Source organism: Abramis brama, assembly GCF_963993115.1.
Source record: "Abramis brama genome assembly, chromosome: 10".
Classification (NCBI taxonomy): Eukaryota; Metazoa; Chordata; class Actinopteri; order Cypriniformes; family Leuciscidae; genus Abramis; species Abramis brama.
The window spans coordinates 15,891,347-15,916,488 of NC_139972.1; the positions used below are offsets into that span (position 1 = coordinate 15,891,347).

The 25,142-nt window shown below is 37.7% G+C and overlaps 1 protein-coding gene across 24 annotated transcripts in view; it reads right to left on the bottom strand.

Annotated features, from left to right (window-relative positions):
* The window catches only part of phldb1b (pleckstrin homology-like domain, family B, member 1b), a gene marked incomplete at its 5' end in the record, with an annotated part of 77,618 nt that overhangs the window by 15,512 nt on the left and 36,964 nt on the right, over nucleotides 1-25,142 (bottom strand). For 8 of the 24 annotated variants that reach the window (XM_084125467.1, XM_084125463.1, XM_084125457.1 and 5 more), the window contains 12 exons: nucleotides 469-612; nucleotides 816-974; nucleotides 2,265-2,390; nucleotides 3,931-4,035; nucleotides 4,442-4,531; nucleotides 5,305-5,415; nucleotides 5,495-5,650; nucleotides 7,667-7,795; nucleotides 9,620-9,679; nucleotides 10,339-10,476; nucleotides 10,671-10,817; nucleotides 11,927-12,208. In XM_084125467.1, coding sequence (XP_083981593.1) covers nucleotides 469-612; nucleotides 816-974; nucleotides 2,265-2,390; nucleotides 3,931-4,035; nucleotides 4,442-4,531; nucleotides 5,305-5,415; nucleotides 5,495-5,650; nucleotides 7,667-7,795; nucleotides 9,620-9,679; nucleotides 10,339-10,476; nucleotides 10,671-10,817; nucleotides 11,927-12,208 — 1,647 coding nt within the window. The remainder of the gene's footprint in view (nucleotides 1-468; nucleotides 613-815; nucleotides 975-2,264; nucleotides 2,391-3,930; nucleotides 4,036-4,441; nucleotides 4,532-5,304; nucleotides 5,416-5,494; nucleotides 5,651-7,666; nucleotides 7,796-9,619; nucleotides 9,680-10,338; nucleotides 10,477-10,670; nucleotides 10,818-11,926; nucleotides 12,209-25,142) is intronic. The other 16 variants (XM_084125456.1, XM_084125453.1, XM_084125452.1 and 13 more) reach the window with 9 other exon arrangements.

Here is a 25,142-nt window from a genome sequence, read left to right on the forward strand (position 1 = left end):
CTATGGTACTTCTCATTCATTTCTATGGTATCCACAAACAGTGACTAATTGTCGCACAAAATTCAATGACGTCAAGGCTGTAATGTGATTGGTTATCAAGGCACACGTGATCCAAGTTAAACCGTTATGCTTTCTCCAATGGTAGAGCCATGGACCCTCGTATCACCCAATAACAAGACAATCTCTGTCCTGAAGATCATAATTAGCAGGTTCAGTTGTGTTTAATCAAGGTTGGAGCTGAACTTTGCAGGAAAGTCAATCTCCAGGAACAGGATTGGGCACCCCTGCAATAGTACAACAACAGAACATGGCAGGAAACCTTGAGATGATGAACAGCCAAAAGCCTAAACAAACAAAATAACATGGAACTCACAAAAAAACCTTACTTGGTCATATAGTGAGGTCTATGAAGATGAAAATGTGGAAGAGCAGAAGAAGGTGAATGACAGCTGAGCTTTTGGCTGTTACCTGCACAGGCTTGCGTGATGAGAAAGCTTTAGCCGGGAGGGCAGGAGGGCAGAGCTGGTTTACATCTCCAGCTGCCAATACCTCCTGGTACCAGCGATCTAAATCTAGAGCGGGCATCTGAGGCCTGCCCCAGTCCGACTGACGCTTTACACACGCAGCACATCCATTAGTACAGAGAACATGAGCAGGAGAGAGAAAGGTGGGACGGTGGAATGCCAGAGAGAGAAAGAGAAGAGTGTTAATGAGCAACTGAATGACTTGTACAATGACAGAATGACACAGGTAGTTGGCGACACCCAGCCCTAACAAGGAATCAAACGAGAGAGAACAGAGGAGAAGACACACACCTCAAAGGAGAGAGTGAGGGAGGAGCCATGAGGGGAGGGGAGGCAGGAGAAGGCGGAGTCTGCGAGAGAAGGCTGAAGTAATTGGATGGGTGAGGTAGGGGAAGACTCCACCTTCGGCATCCCATAGATCTGGTTTAATTGGCCCACGGTCACATACTCCTGAAATTCAGGAGTGACAAACGGACACAGGCAGGAGGAAAAAACAGGAAGTAGCAGAGCAGGAAAGAGAAGACAACGTGTTATGGAGAGTTTAGCATCTGTAAAGAATGTAAGTAACTAGAATACATAATTAACTATAACAAAGTCATTCAGTTCCCTATTTCTCAATACACAAACATCATCCCTTATACCGTGTCCTAACCAGGTGCAACGTGGCAAATTTCCAGCGGCGGATAGTTTATTTGTACACAGTGAAAATGAAAACAGCTAATTAGAACATATTTGATGTTTAATATACAGTTATGTGGAGTGAGATTTCAATCAATGAGATTTCACTATGGGCAGAACTATCTAACAATGTTACAGAAACAGAAAAATGAATGACAAAATGCAGCTGGTTAGGACAAAACCTAACATGTAAGAGATCGCCTCATTGCAACAAGCCTAGAGATTGATCAGATACTTGGTCATTCTATAAAGCAGGTGCCATTTGTGTCCCTTTATTTTTTGATCTGTCACACCTTTGTTTCCAACTTGCAAAATTGAATGAAGGCAAAACATATTCTATCTTTATTATTTATATGCATATATCTTCCTTGAAATTTCATGAAAGCATAATTATATCCAAACCAGTGTTAATCTAGTATTATTTATATACTACTATAGTTTTTATTAACTATACTATAACTACCTTTTTACTATTATATTATTCATATTAATTGTACTTACTTTTTTGTAATTCTGTAATGAGAATTTGTCATTTTCATTAGATTCTTTTTTAAAACATCACTATTTAAGTTAATTTATTTATTTTTAATTGAAGTTTTTATTTGAATTCAGTTTATAATTATATATGTCAAGCTAGTAATTTTAGTGTTAGTTGCCAAGGTAACATTTGTAATTTTCATTAAGTTTTTCATGAATGTGTAATTTATTTTATTTCTGATTTTAATTAACACAAATGTTTTTAATAGTTTTAGTTAATGATAATAATCTGAATTCATATTACATTATAATACAATATATTCGCTGTAATTAAATTGAGATGGCTTAGTGTAATTTATTAACACTTAAACACATTATTTGTCAGAATGTTTATGATAAATTATCTTCTCAAAATGGAAAGAGCACCTGATTCAAAGCATGACCCTACTATAGTGCTTGGTGATGGTCATGTATATGATTGTATAGCAGAAAAAACAACAACACAAAAGTAAGTAGCACTAAAGGGAAAAAGAAAGGGAAAAAGCTGAAAAGAGAGAAGCAGAAAGAAGAGAGCAGCTATGATACCTCACGGGGGGCAGTTACAGCTGGGTCAAGGGCAAGCGAGAGGCCATGTGAGGAAGCGTTGGCGAGCTGGATGTCATGGCATTCACTCCCATACATCTTATAAACATCCGACATCTTCAAGTACTCCTGAGACACGTTAACAGCCAAACCATTCACGCAGGACAGAAGTTCAGCTGTCAGTTTATTCACATTCAAACCCCATAAGAGCAGTTCTGTCATATTCATATTCACACCTACAGTGACGGTATGCCTTGCTCAACCAACAATGTCGTGCCTTCATTGAACTCTTAAGAATTACAAATTTCAAGTAGCCCAACTACAATCAAATACATTTTTAAAAAGTACTACTCCGCAAACTCTTAACAAAAAGTAGCTAACAACACTTCTAGAAATATCTACTTAGTTTTATAACTATCAAATTATATACACCATACTGTTCAAAAGTTTGGGGTCACTACGTTTTTTTTTTAATAGAAATGAATACTTTTACATTGTTACAAAAGATTTCTATTTCAAATAAGTGCTCTTCTTTTGAATTTTCTTTTCATCAAAAAATCCTACAAAAGAAATGTATCATGGTTTCTACAAAAAATATTAAGCAGCACAACTGTTTGCAACATTGATAAGAAATGTTTCTTGAGCAGCAAATCAGCATATAAGAAGGATCACGTGACACTGAAGACAGGAGTAAAGGCCCTTTCACACTGGATGCGATTTTGACGCACGAATAATTCGCGCGATGGTTTTATTTTTTGATCAGCTGTTTGTGTAATGAGTGCTTTCACACCGAACGCGAATGTGCTGCGGCGAAAAAACGAATTTTATTTTTTTCGTTTCGATGTCGATTTTTTTTTTCTTTTGCGGCGACAGAAAAGGCTTCAGCCAATCGCATACTACAAGAACAATGATTGTGTGGCATAGCATTGCCAACCAACTCGGTTATCACGACTGTGAGTATGTTGTGTGATAGTTTTAGTTGTTGTATAGTCCTGTGCTGTGTAGGCTAGCAGGCTAAACTACATTTGGGATAGAAAGCTAATCGTCAAAGATAGAGATAGAGACCGTGTTTACGCGGCTCATGTGATGGGTTTTGACGCGAACTATTCGCACACGAACTATTTGCTTTTTCGTTACGCATCCGGTGTGAAAGGGCCTTAATGATGCTGAAAATTCAGCTTTGTCGTCACAGGAATAAATTACATTTTAAAATATATTAAAATAGAAAACATTTATTTCACAATATTACTGCATTACGACGCAAATCTTTTGAATGGTAGTGTATCTGGAACAAAAAACATTTATGATCTCAATTAGGGTGATGGCAAAAAAAAATAGATTTACTAATGAAAATCTAAAAGAGAAAATCTTCAGAGTGATTCTGATAATGAACTTGCAAAACACTTATTGGTTACTTTTCAAACAATACAATCTATTTCAACTGATTTATAAGTGCCTTGGCTACACACAAAATCAATCAACCTCATTCAAATCTTCCAAAGGAGTGTGATTTGCCTTTGGAAGCCTCCAAACTTGAGAAGTCAAGTGCTCTCAATAATGCAACACAAATTGAGATATTTTGTACTGCCATGTTCTCAGAGCACGTATTAGTCAATATCGGCAGTTTTAGATGCGCCAGGCTACATGCTCTGACTGTTAGTTTAGTTACCTCCTGAGGCATGATGGGATATGAGTGGAATGAGGATGCATGAAAGGGGGAGGAGGAGGGCTGGTCATCTTCTAAGAGGTCAGCCTCGCTGATGTGAAGCACATCCTGGGCGGAGGTTTATAAGTCAAACAATATCCTGAGTCTAAAAGATTTCATTTCCTGCTTTGCTAACTCAATTATTACGGGTTGGCACATGGGATGCATATGCTATCAGGAACATATGGCTAAAAAGCTAAACCTTATAGCTTTCCTAGCCCAAGAAAACCAAACTACAAAGTTCACTAAGGTGAATTGCAAAATGTCTTGCAAAGAAACACACTATGGGTCCACATCAACCATTTTAGGGTCACATGGTAGGATCATACACAGAAATAGCTCAACAACATTTTGAAGATATGTTAACCATCAAATTAATTCTTATTTCAAGCAGAGGAGCAGATATTCAGCAGTTATTTATTGTAGCCTCGCGTAACAGGCACATCAAGAATTTTATGATTACAATCCTGCTTACCTCCTTTATAGTGTTGGAGCTTTTGGGGAACGCCTTTCCACCAGTTATGCTCTGGTATCTTCTCTCCAGACTGGCCAGTCTTTCCTTTTCCTGAAACACAGATTCCAAATCAATCAGTTAAAAAAAGTCAGTTATCACAGTTTCCAAAAAGTATTAGGCAGCACAACTTTGTTCAACATTGATAATAATAAGAAATGTTTCTTGAGCAGCAAATCAGAATATTAGAATGATTTCTGATGGATCATGTGACACTGAAGACTGGAGTAATGGAGTAATTCAGCTTTGCCATCACAGAAATAATAGTTCTCACAACTTGTGTGCTTTTTCTGGATGAGACGGAGTGAACTGCAGCGCTAACAGAGACGCGAGTCTTGCAGCCGTGCACAGAAGACCAACGGCCAAGGTCAAGAATTTCATTAAATAAAACATACAATTTTGGTTTGTTTTTCACCAAACCCTATCATATACCACCAGAACACTTGGAATATACGGCACGTGTCGCATGGGATCATTCTGTGATGCTTTTACATCTTTTTTAAAAACCTTGATGCTATTCACTTCAATTATATGGACGAGGGCGAACAGGACATTTTGTTAAAAATTCTCCTTTTGTGGTCCATAAAAGAGCATGTGTCATTAGAACAACACCAGGGTGAGTAAATGTTGATTTCATTTTCATTTTAGGGTGAACTTTCCCTTTACTGATACATTTTTTGTTGTGTTTTTTTTAACCTAGCAACAACATAAACATTGAGATGAAAGAGCTTTTGGTGAAATTTGGTGCCAGTCCTCCCCCTTAAGAGTTCTTAAATTGAGGAATAACATTAAAAGTGTATATTATAAGTAATTTCCATTTCTTGTACCTTCTGTAGCAGCTGCAAGGTGATGCTTCTGTCCTTGACCAGCCTCTCACACTCCTGAGCAGCTTGTATTCCCAGCTGACTGGCCTGGCTTTCCAATGCTGCAACCTTGTCCTGGAAACAACAATTTGGACAAGAGTTTGAGATGCTCTTGGTGGTTCCGTGCATTGTTATATGCGTGTATGCTATTTACCTTTCTTTTGGCGACGCTGCTGTGGTACTGGGCTCTGTCCTGCAGCAGCTGCTGGCTGATGGTCTCACGCTCCTCCTCTAGACTGCTCTCCTTCTCTAACTGCTGGAACTCCAGGTCCTCAAACTGCTTTGTCGCAGCCTCAAGAGTCTCAGCTTCCTACACACACATGCATCCAAGCATGGGGTCAATAACCAATCAAAGCATCCCATTAACGACAGCACTGAGCAAGTTCTGCAGCAGCCAAGCTGAGCCAGTTTAAAGGGATGAAAATTCTGTCATCACTTACTCAGTTTTTTTTCTTCTGTTGAACACAAAAGAAGATATTTTAAAGAATGTTGGTAACCAGACAGTTGACGGTAGCCACTGAGATCCATACTAGGAAAAAAAGTACTATGGAAGTCAATGGGTGCTGTCAACTCTCTGGTTACCAACATTCTTTAAAATATCTTGTTTTGTGTTCAACAGAAGAAAGAAACTCATACAGATTTGGAACAACAAGAAGGTGAGAAAGTGATGACAAAATGTTCATTTTTTGGGGTGAACTATCCCTTTAAGAAACCACAGGGAGGAACTGATTGGAACGTTATGCTACACTATGGGCTGTCAATCTTATCTAGCCCAGGGACCCCCTAACATAAAAATATGTAATTAATTAATTATCTAATTATTAATTATTTTAATCAAAAATATTAATTAATTTAATTTTAACATTATATTAACATTTTGAAATATAGGGAATATTTCTACACATTCTTAAGATATTTCTATATGCTTTACATCATGTATATATAATTTCAAAGACTTTCTGCGGTAACTTCAGGGATTCTCAGGGGTCCAGTTGAAAAACTGTTTGCTACACACAGATCTATGTGGAAATAATACACTCTTCCATAATCCTTCAAGATCTATCATATCATATAATATAATATCATCCAACTGTACATCAAATAAAATTTAAACACTTAGCTGGGATGATAAAACTGGAAAATGAGGAATATCTATGAGACTTCTTCCTTCAGAACATGAATGAATCTCATGAAAGGCAAAAAAAAATCTGTTTATAATGTAGGGAAGTCTTGTCTTTTCTATATACAGATCTCAAGGACATTGGCAAACCCTTGCTGTCAATTCATCAAAGCGTTTCTGACATTGTAAAGCTTGAATGCTCAGTGCACAAATGACATCTCTTCTCTCTCGTGCAACCCTTGGGATATTTCTCTTTGCAAAAAGGGCTAGTCATCAAAACCACTGCCCAAGCACTGTCCAAAGAGATTCCTTTAACCATGCAAATCAAAAGAAAAATAGCAGACATGACATTTCTTCATATTTTAAACAAAAACGTCCTGTTTTGAATTTTAGCGTCTTCATACACAAATCAAATCAAGAAGATACATCTCAAAAACATCTTTTGGCAGAAGTCAATCTGTGTGGTATATAGAGAGAGAAGTGCACGATTTTCTCCAAGATAAGTTTAGCGCAAACTCCACCCTAAGCAATTCAAAAGATTTTATTGGTCATGTCAATCACAGTGCTGCTGATTGCCTACATCACACTTAAACAAATACTAAACCCTAACCCTATCCTAACCCTTTACCCTATCTGATCTAATCCATCCATTATGTTTCTGAAATCTGAACTTGCTTTGACAGGTGACTGCGTGATTGCATTGACCAATGAAATCGGCTGTGGGGCAGATTTTGCGCTTAACTGGATTGGGGGGGAAAATCATGTGAGAGAAGTGAGAGGTGTCAAAACAACACTATAGCACTACGTTAGTTTCTGCATTAATAGATTAGTACAAAGTTAAATGGTATTATTACTTTGGCACCAGACAGCAGCATTAAAGAAACCTCAATAATACACCCAAAAGCATGCAAAGTTCTCAACATTTCACCACTGAACACCAGTTTACCTCCAATAAAAAAAATGTAGACCCTTTCTTCAGTGCACTAAACTAAGGCAGACAAAATTTAAAACATGGTGTTCCCAGTGACATTAATTTCTTATAATAATAATCATGGAATAATATTTCTGCTGGAATCATCATGATGGATTTGGTGCATAGACAGCCCAATAGAACTTATTTGAGTATCTGGAAGTTGGGGTTTATGAAGCCAGGGCTGTGGGGCGGAAGCAGTTGGAAAAGTGCTGATGTTCCTGACGGTCACTGACCCTCTTGAGTTGTTCCTGTAACTGCTCCCTCAGAGACTCAGGGCAGTTATGGAGCTGGCTCTTCAACTCATTGTACCCATCCTGAAGCCTCTCCAGGGCTTCCCGCTCCACGTCAACATTAGCCCTCTCCTAGAAAGAAAACACACCATCCGGGAAGGGGAGAGAAAGAGAACACAGCTCAAATCCACGCCATGCAGAAGCGTCCGAGGTTAGAGGTCACAACAGAGTGGGTGGAGCCAGAAAGGATGAACACTAAGCCTTATAAAACACTATGAACTACGTGACACTGGACTGTAGGCCGTCAACAGGGCCAAACAGACTTCTGTTCTCAGGCATTTCTTGATCAAAGATTTCAGATGTAATGAATTTCTGCTGGTATGTGCTGTTTAGATGAGATTATGCCATACCAGAGGGCATGAAATAGCTGGCTAGTATGAAGCTGGCTTTTTTTCTTTCTTTTATCATAAAAAGAAAGATTTGCAATAGCATCATACTTGATGCTTCAGATATATATATATATATATTTTTAAAGTTAGTCCTGAGATAGTTCTATGTCTACATATGCTGAGATACTCTAATGCACATTGAATTCATGCATTGTGCTCTCTTCCAGACCATTATGAGCACAATTATAGAATGTCAAAAAATCTATATGTCAAAGCACAGACAGAACAACATTCTGTTTAAAGAAAAGCCATTTCCAAGGTTTATAGGGGAATTATCTATGTTTTTGCACGAACACTGCACAGATCGATTGCGGTCAAGATCAATCTAGTACAAATTACAGCCGGTCAGTGACTGGTAACATGAGCTAGTTGGCAGCCATCCCCACGGGGGGGAAATGGGTTCAAAGCAAACAAATGTATCAATAAAGACCTGAATGGACAATGGACCAATCCAGATTGATGCAGAGTCTTTGAATAAACTCTTTATCTTTTTATACCAAGAATAATTCTTAGTTCACCCAATAAGGGAAATTGTTTGCTCACCCTCATGTCATTTCAAACCCATTTGCGCTTTTTCCCCTTCTGTGGAACACAAAAGGAGAATTTTTCAACTGGTTAATTTGGTTCAAAAAACTGTTTAGAATGATTCATTCAAAAATTAGCCTGAATCAGCTCTAATAACAACTTACAACTCTAAATTAGAACTTAAATTTTGGCCTGTCTGTCTGTCAAACAAACCTATCATATTACTTGGGATATACTTTTTTTTTAAACTTGAGCTTTGGTACCTATTCACTGTAATTGCATGGAAAATAACAAAAAGAACTGTGTTCAAAATGTCCCCTTTTGCGTTCCACAGAAAGAAAGTCATACAAAAGTCATATTGACTGAATTTAAATTTTTTGGGTGAACTATCACTTTAAGCATTTCTCCAAGAGCCTAATACTTGGCAGAATTGAAAAATACTAAAATACCCAGAGAAACCCAGAACAAGATGAATGGAAGAAATAAAGGCTGGGTTTCCAAAACAGCATGCAGGAAAAGGCTTTCTAAAAGACAAACATTGTCAGTCACCGAGTCTCGCACCACTGGAGCTATTGTCCCTCAAAGCCAGTGCGCTAATCCCAAAGCCTGAGTTTGCGCTAAGCTAAACAGTTTTGAACTCGAGGGGGCGAGCGGTAGAAACGGAGAGACTGTGAGTGCAGAAAAAAAAGCAGTGAGGAGATTAGAGGTTAATGAAGGCTTGTTAGTGTTGCCAAGCTTTGTAGAGGACCTGATGAGAACCACCACAAAAGGAGAGGAAAAAGACAATACCTCTTGTGAATGAATGCTTGATTACCAAACAGTATCTTGGTTTTCTGCCCAAACTAAACCAGTGAACTGCATTTAAATGTGACTATCATCTTCAGATCCTCTATTGTAGAATGTAGAATGACCAGATATAATGGGAAGAGGTTTGGCTAGTTTGGATGAGCAATGTCGCGCTTTGTTTTGTTTGTTTTTTTACCTTGGGATGGCAATCGAGACCAGAATGGGCCTTGAGTGGCCATCCGGCAGAATGGCATGCCTTTAAGGAATGTCAGAGACCAGAAAGGGCTGTTCAGTCCAGAGAGGCTCAACAGTATAAAACAAAAACACAATCCAGACGGGGATTTGAAACTCTTTACTTCACAATTAAGGTGCGGTCACAAATTACGTGGGCAAAACAAGGTCAATTGTCTATTGTCAGTAGTGTAGCACCGCTCATTAAGAAATCAGCTCAAGCAGCTCTTTGTTGGTCAACACAGTGAATTCATGTGACAAACTAAACCCGTTGCAAAATCTGCAATTTTTCGTCATCACACAAAATTCACGAACGCGCAGATTCCTATTGTTATTACTGGAAAATTTGCAGAACAATGATAAATATGACCGCACCTTTATATCTAAATGACAAATGAATGTATATCCTGCTGAAAAATATAGCATTGCTGGTCACCAGCTTAAGGTTTATGTTTTGCATGCTGGGAACAAAATAGTATTCTGGTTGCTGGTTTGCTGTTTACCAGCATGGGAAGCGGGAGTGCTGATGATAGCTAGACCAGCTCTATACCAGCCTGAAGCAACATGGAATTCAAGCTGGTTTATGCTGGATTTTTCAGCAAGGTATATGTCCTATTGTGGAATGTGTGTCTGAATATTGAACAATTACATTCTGTGTGCTAGTATGTGGTGTGAGTGTCCTACCTTGTCTTTCTCTCTCTGGATGGTGTTCTCCAGTTCGCTGAGTTTGCGCTGCAGCTGGTTGATAATCTCAGTCTCGGCCTCGATTTGCTCCAGCTCGGCCTGTCTCTCTCCCTGCAGCAGAGCTCTCTCCATCTCCGCCTGTCCAGATCAACACGTCAGATACAGCAATTCTCACAAAGTCCACATTAACACACCCTAGAGATCCATCTGACATTCTCTGTTCTACCACGCATCACTTCCTGCTCTTATCCACTATAATTAGGAAAGGACTTCCTGTATATTCTTCAGTGTATTTAACCAGCTATACAGAAATGTTCATGAGAACGGCTCACCTCCTGTTTGGACTCCTGAAGTTGCTGCTCCAGTTCTGTGATTCGACCTTTGAGTTCATCTACCTTTGCCAACACTCGAACCCGCTCCTCCTCCAGGTACCCCAGTTCCAGACGGCCAATGCTGCCTGATCCCAGAGAGTCCTCCTCCTGAATACACATCACACTCAGTTTTTGTGATTTATTGTTTATGTACACTATCATTCAGTTTGGGGTCAGTAAGAATTTTTTATGTTTTTGAAAGAATTCTCTTATGCTCATCAAGGCTGTGTTTATTTGATCAAAACTACAGTGAAATATTGTGAAATATTATTACAATTTAAAATAACTGTTTTCAATTTAAATATATTTTTAATTAAAGGCCAGACTTACTAACAGCTTGCGCCAGCACAAACCCTCTTTTGGCATTAAAAATATACTGTCAAAGAATTAGTGTTGAAAAGGCGTGGACAGTTATTTTTGCGGCTGACCTTATTGCATGCATTTGTAGGGGTTTTCCTTTTCAGACACAAAATTTATGGTAGGAGTGTATTTAAATGAATCATGCAAGGACTGAATGAATCATTACTGAGGTTTGAGCTCATCAATTTACTGGTATTTGTGCCATATTTACTGCCCAATACGCATGTCTTAAACCAGACGCTAATTTGAGCTGCTCACGGGAGATTGTGTTTGCCATTATGGAAATAATCCGGCTGCGTCTGTTCTTTCATTTGCGTGTCGTCAGTAGATCACGCGCAGAACTTTCCACTCCCATCTGCACTTTTTTGGAATTGCGCTCTCACGCTAATTTGCCCTGTTTAGTAAATCTGGCCCTTATTCCTGTGATATCTAAGCTGAATTTTCAGCAGGCAATACTCCAGTCTCCAGAAATATTTCTTATTATTATCAATGTTGAAAACAGTTGTGTTGCTAAATATTTTTGTGGAAATCATGATATATATTTTTCAGGATTCTTTGAATGATAAAAAAAATTGAAATAAAACTCTTTTGTAACGATCTAAAAGTCTTTACAGTAACTTTAGTATAGATCAAAAAATATTAAAAAATTAAAAAATATTAAAAATTTAGTATATCCTCAAAAAAAAAAATCTTACTGACACCAAACTTTTAAATGGTAGTTTAATAATACAATTACAAGTATTAATATTGTTGAATTGATTAAAAGGTAGATACAAACTTTGCTAATGGTGAAAACGCATACAATGACCCAATAAAACGACAACTGTTCTGATATAACTAAGGAAAAAGAGTCCAACCTGTCCATTTTGTCCATTTAGCAGAACTGGTAGGGTTCGTCGGTCCTGCTGCGCACTCTCAGTGCTACTGCTGTCCTCCTTCAGGTTCTCCTCTTGGCTTTCACGATGTCTCTGCGCCACCCTCAGCGAAGCGCTGCTAACACTGTCCATGGAAGGACGTCTGTTAAGCCCCTCCCTCGAGCCAAGCCCAGAGACGCCCATCCTGCCCAGATCTCCCGCCGGCCCGTCACCCTTGTTATACTCGGCGCATAGGTTCAAGATTGTCTCCAGCCGCTGCCGTTCCTAAAACACAACAGAGGGAGCAACATTAGATGAGTCAGGGATGTCAAAAATTGCCCTCACGTTATCTAATTTCCTCTGCGCCAGCCTCTGGCACTCAGCATCCAACTGATGCCAATCTGAAGAGAGAGGAGAGGAAATAAACAGAAGCGCCACTGTCTGGAGCGACTCTTATCTGGCCCCTGTCTTCAAGCGAGAGGACGCGGCCCTGTTTTCAGCACATACAAACACTCAGAGCAATGCGCTTGTCAGAACAGACACTCACTTACAGCAGACACGGAAACAGCTATGCAACTACACACAACTCACGTCGTGTCAGCCTGGGGGGTCTGAGTGTGGTAACAGCTGCCCTCTTAAGGCAGTCGAGCCCACCTCAAAGACACATTCTCAGTGTGACCTTTGGCCATTACATGACATTTGCTCTAGACCGTGTAAGCACAGTCTGTATGGTACACAAATGGAAAGAATAAACTTTTCACGTTTTCAGGATATGGTAATATCTATAAATGCTTGCTGTAATGTTTTGTGTGGTTATAAGGCATGTAAAAATGCTGTTTAGGTCCTACAAATGCAATTTATTAACCCTCTGGGGACCACAAACGCGCCCGCGCGTTTTGCTCGTTTTTTTTTTTTAGCAATGAAAATAAACACTAAATGCTCTGTTAATTTTGATCTTTCATTTTCGTGTAATACATCAATCGATCCTGTTCAGTTTCTATTTTTTTTCTGTATACTCACAATAAAAATAAAGTGTTTTGCTTTTTGACAAATAAAGAAAAATTAACATGATGCGATTTCTGCCTTCTCTCTGTCAGTAAACTCCCATTTGAAACGCGTTCGAAAATGATCTATAACTCCGCGAAAATTCAGTCAAACAGGCAAACAGACCCACGGGCATAAAGCTTGAGATCGCATCTTTTAAATGAAGTCATTTATATAAAAAACAAATATTCTCAGCTTCTGTAATCTGTATAAAAAGAGAGCGACTCCTGTCGAGCTCATTAGGAGCTCATTCACAGTAATGTGACCACTCCCCGGAGAGCGCATGCTATTCAAACACAAATTCTGAGAACTATTTCAGAGCTGTGAAACGCCCACATCAGCTGTAAACAAAGCGCGTCGCGACTCCTCGCAAGTGAGACATTATAGCCTACCTTATGGAGAAAATATTCCTCAGAACAGTGCTGATGAGGAGCAATATCTCCTGAAATGAGGAGCAGATTCCGCTGAGGAGTGAGGTAGGCTGTTTTCTTTTCTCACGTGTGGAATAACGTTATGGAATAACGTTAGTGTAGGCCTATGTAAACCGCAAAAAGATGAATCGCATTTCTATAATATGACTCGCCTTTCTGTGAGATGAATGAAGGGGACATATTTGTAAAGACTGTTTAGCCTAAATATGAATCGCGCGTCTGTGTGTGAAAGAATAAACTGCTTTGCTATAGCCTACTGAGATGAGTAAAAATCGACTGGAATATGTTGAAATAAAATGTATTTGTATAAGCAACGTATTAAACTGCAAAAAAAATACTATTTTTGTCAAAAATAAATTCATAGACTAAGATGTTAGATGTTCCAATGTTGGCTATATTCAAACTAATGAATACATATGATAAAATGTAGGCCTATAATCTTTTTTTTTTTTTTTTACAAAGAAAGAGTACACTTGAAATATTGTTGAAATTGTAATTATTGTTGTAATTGTAACATTTTGAATAAAATAGCAAAACATATTTACAAGAGAGATGTAAGCGAAATCTTAAATGGTCAATATAAGTCTTCTTCTAAATACATCTTTTGTCCTTGCATTGTGGCTCAGTCAGTTTCACACCTGAGTGAATGGCTCATTATACAGAGTGGGTGGGACATTCATAATCTAAGGTGTAAACTACTCCTCCCCCTCGCATATTGGCTTTCCAAGCAAAACCTGTTTTACATCATTTAAATCAATGTATTTTTTTTTGTGAACGATAAAGCAAGACTATTTTTACATCATTTTGAAGCTAGAACTCAAAGGGACAACATCAATTAGTCAAAAGTCTTGTGGACACATATTTAATATGTGTTTTGTGGTCTTAATTCAGCAACTTTCATTTTAATTTTTTTCAATAACCACGCATAAACATTATTCTCTTAAAAATACAAACATTTACATACACGTTGCTCGCATATTATGGTAGCCCTGTTTGTGCTATATAGAGTGAATTTACACCTTTGCCATTAACATGTTTATAAATAACTGAAAAAAGCACAAATGTCAAGGCATGTCAGAACATCTCAAGGACCCCAAAAACAGCTTGGTCCCCAGAGGGTTAATGCAATTGCTGCATATTATTACTGTCTGACCAGTTATCACTGAGAAATTTGCATGTATTTGAAATCATTCAGTGATTGGCTGACAATCAATACGTGAATATTTGGCTGCCTATAAAATGTATATTATCTCTAGGACAGGGGTTACAAACTTTTGTCCTATGACCTAAATTATTAATTTACTTAATTTTTTGCAATCCTAATCAGCATATAAATATCTTGAATTGTACAATTGTAAATTGTGTAATATCATGTTTTTTATTGTTTTAATTGTATACAATACCATACTTCATATATACAATACTTCAAAAGTTTAGGGTAAGCTTTTGGGAAAGAAATTAAAATAAGATTATTAAGCAAGGATGCATTCAATTGATCAAAAGTGACAGTAAAGACCTTTATAATGTTACAAAAGACTACTATTTGAAATAAATCTATTTCCAACAAATAACTTTATATTAATTATAAAATCCTGAAAAAACTATCATGATTTCCATAATTTTTTTTTAAAAAAGGAATAAATTAAATTTTAAATATATATATAAAAAAGAAAATAGCTATTTCAATTTCCAGCAGTATTTCACATTATTATTATTGTTTTTTACTGCATTTTTGATCAAACAAATGCAGCCTTGGTGAGTATAAAGACTAAGTGTATATTTAAAAAAGACATATTTAATTTTCATGAAATCTCAATCTCTTGAGAAGCCACTCCATCACAAACCCCCGGCTAGGAAACCCTGCCGTAGGAGGTAAAATAATTACACATGTTTAAATCTACACCAGAAAAGGAAGATAAACAAAAAGAGGCATGCTGGTATTCCAGCAGGTTGTGTGTGCTCTCTTTGATGTGCTCTAGAGACTCGATGAGCTCAGTGTGATTTGTGGAGCACTGTGATGAGTATTCTCCAAACCCTTAATTAGCCCAACCTGTAATCATCAGCCCACTAAATCTCCAAGACCAAACTGAGAGGAGGAACATGGCAGAGAATCAGTTCAGACTGTTCCCATGGCTCTTTCCCATCAATGCTACTTAAAGCTGCAGTCCGTAACTTTTGGCGCTCTAGCAATTAATAAACAGAACTGCATTTGCGGAAGAACATTGTAGCCAGAGCTACTTCTCGCTGTTTATGTCTATGACGAGTCACGCAGGTGCTGGCCTACTCTGCAGTAGCGCAACCCGAACCAGTCTAACATAGTCCGAATATAAACACTTATTATAGGTGTACCGTAGTGATTCAGGATAAGACAAAAACACGGTTTGGAAAATGGATTCATGTTGTACTAGCTCATTATATAATTTTTGTAAATTAAGAGACCACTGCAAAATCAGCAGTTTCTCTGGATTTATTATTTATATGTATGAGTAAAATGAACATTTTTGACTTCTACAAACTACTGACAACATTTCCTCCAAATTTCAAATAAAAATATTGTCATTTAGAGCATTTATTTGCAGAAAATGACAACTAGTCAAAATAACGAAAAAAGATCCCATGTTTTCAGACCTCAAATAATGCAAAGAAAACAAGTGCATATTCATTTTTAAACAACAAAATGCTGTTTTAACCTAGGAAGAGTTCAGAAATCAATATTTGGTGAAATAATCCTGATTTAAAATCACAGCTTTCATGCATCTTGGCATGCTCCCTATCAGTTGGTCACATTGCTGTTGAGCGACTTTATGCCACTCCTAGCGAAAAAATTTAAGCAGTTTGGCTTTGTTCAAACAGATACATATAAACTGCTAATTTTGGTCTCTTAATTTTTTTGTTCCAGAGATGTGCGCACACATGATTGAATATACATTTTTGAGCCAACGTGTTTTGGTTTAAATTAGGCTCAGAGAGACCATTGAAACTGATCAACTGTGATATGAATTGCTTTAAAAGTCCACAGCTCCTCACATAGGAGAACTTTCAATCACATCAGAATCACATCAACATGTCTTCACCTGACAGAGGTGTCTCATCCAGAAAATTACACGTCTGAATTACGAAAAGCTTTCATTCCTCAGGCTTCCAGGCTCTTCTAATACCAAAGGGGTGATATTCACATAAAACTTCTTGTCAACTACAATTGCTGTATACAATAACAGCTAATTATCTCCACTTCACGCCACTCCACTAAAGCCAACAGCAACATCACCCATTTTTGAAATTTTTGAACACAGAGGCTCTCACTTCTAAAAGAGACGTTTAGTCCCCGTTTAGGCCAGGACTATAGCAGACCCCAATGTGCACAACACTCATTTATGAATTTAAAGGGTCCTCTGTAGTTGTCATCATTAGCAGGTCCCCCAGGGGAAGGAAATTGTTTAAGATCATGGTGGCACACCCTGAGTTTTAAAAGCGCTCTGAAACACACAGAGGCTGAAGGAACCGTAGGAGGGAATATAATCATTTGATCTGTTTCCATAAAGGCCTGCTAAGCCTCTGATCCCAGAGTTTATAGCCAAGCTTCATGAGTGTTTCCAATCAAAACTGGGGCTACCTGAAAACTTCTAAAGCAATATGCTGTTTAATTGTGCTGTAAAGGAGCACAAATTCAACACATGAAGGAATTTGTTTAAGCCCTGGTCACATAATACATTTGACTGAATAACAACAGACTACTGAATATGCACACTGACTGAATATGGCAGTTTAATATGTTTAAAAGTACAATATTGGTAATCAAACACTAGTTTTATGGTACATTTAGACTTTTATATGCACAATAAAACTAACCTTGATAAAAGAATGCAATGAAAACCACTCACTCACCCTCACTGTGACGTGTTAAAAGTCGCACACTAGTTCGAGTCCTGTGGTTCTCTCAGATGTTTCCTCATTGAGTAGCTCTCCAGAACTCACACACACACGGAGACAGATGAACAAATAAAGCCCCTAGTCCCTCCGCCTCCAACACTCACACATACACTCTCTGGTCTGCTTTCTCAAAGTTTGTGCCGGTAGGTACATAAAGCAACCGCACTACATCTGTGCCGGTGGCTGCTAATGATATGAATCAATGTTCACAGAGGTTCACTGAAGTGGATGGCTTGTTTTATCTATCAAGGCTTTAAAACAAACACAGTCAGTTTAAACGGCATTCATTGAAACCCACTCAGGGGTCAGTGCTCACTAAACAACATGGCTCGTGTGGGTGCTGGTCAGATGTTCTCTCAGATGGAGAAATACCGTTAATGTGAAAATTACTATTCACTGCATGCTGAAACCCAGACGGAAAAATATAGACGGTTTCCACTGTACCGGTATGTAGGATAACCGTTAAGCGTTTCATACTTTCCAGATGACAGCAATGAACAGACGTAGCCCTCTGTTTACACATCTCCCGGCTATGCTGTGAGTTTTTTTGGAAAACGTGAGTCTTGAAGGCAAAGTTCTCACTCAGGTGTGTGTCCATTTGGGGAAACGGCAAGGGTTACATTCACATCGCAAGCAAAAGTGGATTTTCCACTAAAATCCCCTTTAGAAAAAAAAAGGTTGTTCAAAGGACCTTTTAATGATCACCCTACATTGGCATGACGTTCAAATTTCAATAATATAATATATTTTCTTATTGTATCAAATTATAAAAGCTCTGAACTTTCTTTCTAAAATCTATCTCAATTCATTGCTCTTTATTGTCTAACAACTTTTAGTATGACTTTCTGCCATTATTCAAAGCCAGTGTCACAGTACATCAATAATGTACATCTAATAAATAGTTAAAAATAATAATAATAATAAATAAACAAACATTTTATATTATAAATATAAATTATTGTATAATCTAAATATATTTTATAAATATACTTTTGCACTTTTTTGTGTAATCCTTCATAGAGTGAAATTCATAAATTATTTTAAAAGTAAATCAAGTCTAATATTATGCCCAGGTAGACTATTAATTATAAAATCCTATTAATTCTGAAATTACTGATTGACAGATTGAATCAGATAAGTACAGTGTTTGAATTGAGGGTGATCCGAGATGATGGACCACCCATAAGAACATAAATATAAAACTTTTCAGTTCAGTTTCACTGAATTAAAGGAAGAAGAAAAACATTGAAAATATTCTGAATAACTGCTGAATTACTAAGTGGCACTGTTAGGACTTAAAAATATCTGATTCATACAGCATACAAAAAAAAGAATATAAAAGAAAAAATGGGCCACATTCAACGGTGGTGTGAACGTATCCAAAGTGAAATGGTACAGTATTTTACACAGATGCTTATTAGCAAAATTGGAACCCCAAACAAAAACTAAAAGATGGCATTTGTAGAAACATTCCAGCTCTCTCATTTCTGCTCACTCATTTGTATGCATTCCAACCACACATCGACCAATCAGAGCTCAGGAGACGGGCTTTGCTTTATGATCCCAGCTCTTACATTCCACTGTCTTCCCTCAGTCTGGAATGACACACAAACATACAGCTCCTCAAATCCTTTGTCAGAGCCTCTCAAACCCCCTGCCATGTCGGAGCCTCTCCCCCTGCTCTTTTTCTGTCTCTAAATGTGTGACGGGGTCAATGTGGGAGCCACTCTTACTGCTGTGATGTGCCTGGATTGTTTGAATACCTTAAACCAGACAAACTTAAATCGCTTCCGTTCTGGGCATCCAAAACAAACATCCAAGAGATTTTAAAGCGTGATATTGTGATCTCCCAGCACATGGCTACTTGCACAATGCACATTTTCCATTAAATAAAATTCATGCACAATAATAATAATAATATGCACAGATTAACTGTTCACATCACAATAAGATCTATAGCATGCATTTAGCAAATACTGTACATAGGGTGAACTTTCATTTCATGACAACTTTAACCTGGCATGTTTTTTTTTTTTTACATCAACAAAATTTGTATTTCTCCTTTAAAGAAGTCTTTCTCTTCCTTCTTTTCAAAGCTTGCCTGCAGAAAACCCAATATTTTCAAACACAGACTACAGACTAAACCAAGCACAGTAACATTAAGGCCTCCAGTAAACATCCTGGGACGCCATTTCTGTTACTGAAATATGTGATATTTCAAACAGCATAAACAACAGCTCTCTTATTTAATATGTTTGGAAAAAAACACGTCGACAGGATCAGATGTATCTGTTCATGCTGCACTTCAGCATGATGGGAACCTCTAATTTCACACAGAGTTTGAGGAAAACAGCCTACATTTTTGGAATATAAAAAAAAAGTCTAGACGTATGCAGCTGTGAAACATGGGGACCTTGCTTCACCCTCGAAATGAAGCATCCAGAGTCCAAAAATGCAATGGAGAGTTTTTACATTAGTCCTTAGCTCATTGATAACTCCAAAGAGAAACTAAATAAGGTTGTGAGGAAATGTCATATAGCCTCAAAGAGAGTAAACACCACCGTGAACTTGGTTATCAGATCTGACAGAAGCTGTTAAAAGCTCTATTCCTAGACTAAACAAACAGCTACGCATGAGCAACCAGTCTGCTTTTTCTTCATCAGGCCTGAGATAAACCATAAAAACGTAGTATTTTTTATTTAAAATTGTAGTCTTGAAGGAACAGCTCATCCAAAGATGAAAGTTCTGTCATTATGTACTCTCGCTTGTGTTTCTGAAAGTAGACTGAAAGGTCTATTTGTGCTCTAATAGGCTAAGATAAACTTGAGTATTTTACTCTACTATTGTACAGAATATGGCATATAATTCACATGAGGGATGCAATTTCCTCTGTGAAAACAGGACACTCTCTAAGGGCCTTTAGATACCTGGCAAAAGAACAAGCCATAAATAGTGGTTTATATTAGACCTTGACTGTTATGTGTACAAATGCATTAAAAGGTGAGGATATCAGCCTGTGGCCAATGGCCTCATCCGGTTTATCGGTTTGACTCCCTGTGACGCTTCTATGGGTGGGGGGGGAATCGATTCTTAGATGCATCGTGATGCGGATATGGACGATTCTGAATCGAATCACAAATGTCAAAAATCGATTCTCTAAATGTTAATTGATGATGTAATGCCACAGTCTGTGGCATTTTATGCACACTGTATGCAAGTAGGGCTCCAGACTGCGACCGGGTGACAAGAGGTCGCACTGGTGTGACCACCACGTTGTCCAATTAATAAGAGCTGCAACTTCTGTTACATACGAGAAACATCAATCGGCAAACGAAACGAAAGTGAAACGAAACCGCGCTATTCGTTTGAGCTGCGCTGCGCGGAACGTTGAGCGCGAGCTCAGAACATGAACGTGAAATGGCGCGAGCTCAGGGCCGATCTCAATTACGCGACACTGTTATTGCAGCGCTGGGAAATCCAGTGAGAACGCGTTTGAATTCACCGCAGAATCAATAACATCTCAGCGAGATCTAATTGGAAGCATTCAAATTTGGCGCAGAATTCTGTTAGAAACCCATAGACTGTAAAAAAAATGTAAACCACACGTCAGATCAAACAGCACTGACGTGGAAACCAGGACAACTTTAAAAGCTTCCACCCAACTCGGAAAAGGCAAAGCGAATTACAAACTCTATCGCAACATTTATTGGCAAATCACTTACATTAGTTTAATTAATAAAATATATTAGAAGTAAATTCATTATGGATCATTACAAATACTTTGATTTAAAAAGTACCAAGTAGTCACACAGTGAGAAAAAAGAAAATCTGTAGCTATAAAAGATTCCCACCTCTAGTCGCTTCATGGCCAAGCTTAGATCATTGAGATGCAGCAGAGGACAGAACTAACCGTCTCTCGTGTGAATCCCCTGGCACGCTTTTGAACAGTTATAGTTCACTGCCAGCTCTTATCTAAAACACCGTTGTGGAGGGAGAGGAGGGTCTCTGCACAAGGGGCCAAGAATAATTTGAATTTTATCACACATTTACATTATATGTGTGACATAAAAAAAAAAAATCCCGTCATGGCCAATACTCATGGTGCACAGGGTCATACACACAAGGACGAAACACCAGGGGGTAACACATAACAATAAAATAATGCAATAAATACTAAATATTATTAAAATACATCACTGTTCACATAAAATTAGAAGAAACTTCTTTATATAAACTATAATCGTGTGATGTTACGCAGGGACTTTTGTAAAAATGAAAAAGATTTACAGTAATATTGCATGGGGAAGTATGTACGAAATGATCTACAAAGTTTAATCTGCATCATTTCTGAATTTACAGTTTTTACAAATAAAAACTACTTGACTGTTTGCATTTCTTGTTTCAGCATGTTCTGGATGACTGCTGTAGTTAAGTGATTGCTAGGTTGTTTGGGGTGATTGCTAGGGTGTGGCCAAAAAGTTTCTACAGTCTTATTAGTTGTTTCTAGGGTGTTACTAAGGTGTTCTGAGTAGTTTTACACCGTGTCTACACCAGACGCGAACGGTGCGACAATGCTGTCAGTGATGCGGCCTACACTGGATGCGGTGCGGTGTGATGCGACAACAAATTGATGCCCCGTTCTATTTCTGACATACTTCAAGCACTCACGCAACTTCTGACATGAAGAACAATTGGATTTAATGGTCGCTTTGTCGTGTTTAGTGTAGACAGCCTCAAGCTGTTACATTCGGTGTAGACACGGTGTTAGTGTGTCCTGGTGAGTTGCTAGAGTATTGCTAAGTAGTTGCTAAGGTGTTCTGAATAGTTTTAGCGTTTCCAGAGCAGTTGCTGTATAGAGTGTTGTTAAGTGGTTGCTAGAGTGTTCTTGGAAGTAGAATGTTGGCTTTATGATATCTATGATATTTTGGGCTGTAGATATGGAGACTTTATTTTTTTTCCTCCACAAATCGTTAGTGTGTTCCACGAATTGTACTATTTGAGGTTTCACAAAACAAGTGGGACGATCTATGCAATGATGTTTAATACTTGGGATTTGGAGTTTGTTCATAAGCAGAGAGCAACAGTCATAGTGATACTTGCACCACTAATAAAGTCACAAGTCTTTATTAATCTAAATCATGGGAACACAAGCACTAAAGGTGGTGGACAGTATAGGATAAAAACATCTAACCAAAACAAAACCCTTCATGAAAGCATCAAACTCTAGAATCAATGGCTGTGTCTTTTAGGATTTCATGGTCACCTGCACAGATGTCGAACAGATCCTTCTGGGAAACCTTAAACATTGCTTTATATAACAAAATGTGCTGTTGCTAAGAGCACTCAGTGTTGTTCTTCACTGTCTTAATTACAAGAGCCGGGTCAGAATGAGTAAAGACTGCCACTGACCCAGATAATCAGCACCACAGAAAGTCAGTTAACTGTCTCTTTTACCCAAATTCTCTCTCTCTCTCTCTCTCTCGTCCGTCCCAGAGCAGATACACTGAACTGCAAGAGCACAGGAAGCAAACACATTAAACCATCTACAAAATGCTCCAAAGGGAGCTCATATGCGTCTTGCTGTGTCAGAGGATACTACTTTTATCTTCATCGAAAAGATTCTAATTGCACTTTACTGGGTCATAATGCAGTTGCATGCCGGGTTTACGCATCACAATAGATACTTCTCGTCTCTTCTTCCCTGTCTATCAGCTACAAACACTGATGTTTTTGCATATTGTGGCCAGTGAAAGTTGATATAATTAGTGTGCTAATCCATGAGAGCAGTGGGACAGATGCTTGACATACAGACCCCCTTGTGTCTCCTGTGCAGATGACCCGTGTCTGCCCTGAAAACAGTGTGGAGGTGGTTATGTCTTCATAGTAGAACAGCTTACAATCAATCTGTCATCATCCCTCATAAACCTACAACCATTCCAGTTCATTTAAAGGAGTTATATCATAATGTATTTTTTTGTGTGTGTAATTAAAATATGTCAGCAAGGATAGCACAAATAGAAATCCTAATAAATTCTCCTGATAATATACCGTAAGTAGTGCTGTCAAATCGGTTAATCACATCTAATATAAAAGTTTGTGTTTTGATAATAAATGTGTGTATATACAGTATATATATATATATATATATATATATATATATATATATATACATATGTGTGTGTGTGTGTGTATAAACACAGAGAAACACACAGACATATATTTAACAAACATTTTATATATATGTGTATATATATATGTGTATATATATATGTGTATATATATATATATATATATATATATATATATATATATATATATATATACATATATATATGTATGTATATATATAGGGTGAATTCAGGTTGATTGACTTTTCTCCAGTCATGAAAGAGGTTTATTATGACATATCATGAAAGAGGTTTTTTCATTATATTATATTTATTATTTTATATCTATTATAAAATTAAATAATATAATACAATACAATATATTTAGTGCTGTCAAATTGATTAATCGTGATTAATCGCATCTAACAAGTTTGTTTACATTTTATGTGAACAAACTTGTTAGATGCGATTAATCGTGATTAATCAATTTGATATGTCCCCTTAAAAAATCCATCGGTGTTTAAGTAAATAAACTTCTCTCTAATACAGTATGCATCCTCACTGACACTTCTGCTTTCACTGTGCAGCAAATGTCAGTTTTATAGAGTAATGGAAATGTGATGTCATTGTGGGAGCTCTCAAAAAAACGAGCTCATCTTTAGCAGGGCTGGCATCAGTATGGCACTCGAGCTGACTGACAGAAAAGTCTTCTAGTGACTGACGCCATATGCCAAGTGTGTGTGTGCCAAGGCTGTATCTAAGGTAACCATGTGTGCCTCTGGAGCCTTGTGGCAGTTTAGGGATGATAAATTATGCACTGCACACCGAACTGGCTCACATTCACTCAGCTGTACATGCAAAAAAATGAAGAAAAATTATACTCTTACATACTTACAAACACTGTTTAGTTTTGAGACATACTCATGATTTATTTTCCTTGGAAAAAACAAATAATTTAGATGCTCTTAGTTTGCTAAGTGGTGTCCTTCATAGAGCTCATTAACAGCATATTTATACTGAACCTAAAGGCCTACTGACAATAAGTCTTTAAGAAAACCCTATTCTTGCTGTTTAGTTGCATCTGACTTTGTGATAACTAATAATAAAGCGTAATACGCAGATAATTGTAATTTTGAACTGAGTATTGTTCAAAGATTTTATGCAACAAAATCCAGTGACTAGTTTCTCAAAATTAGTGTTGCACTGAAATTTTGCCAACCATTTTCAGCAAAAACAGCAAAAACAGCAAAAAAAAAAAGTTTTTGAGCTAAATTAAAACTTCAATTTCGGTGTTTCAGTAAAAATAAATAAAAATTCAGCAAAAATTCATTAAGGTGCATTACTCAAAAATGTTCTAGTAAATAGCTAACTGTACACCCCTAATACTAAAAACCAATCCGTTTGCATTCAAATTCATTGCTTAGCTAGTTGTGGGACCCCTTGGAAGTATGCGATTTGAAATCTGCCACCTTTGCTCATGGAGGCTAAAGATTTAGTCAGCAGACTGCGGTCAACATCACTGTCTCCTTCCTGATTCCTGCAGTGAACATGCTTTCTGTGCCGTGCCATGCTACGTGATGTTTTGCCACAGTCCTGGCCTCTCTTCTGTATGACAGTCAGCTGTCAAAACCCAAAAATCAAAGCCCAATGCAACACTCCCTGGAGCACATTTCTGCTTGTCATGCTAGGTAATCTCCCGCTCCTTCT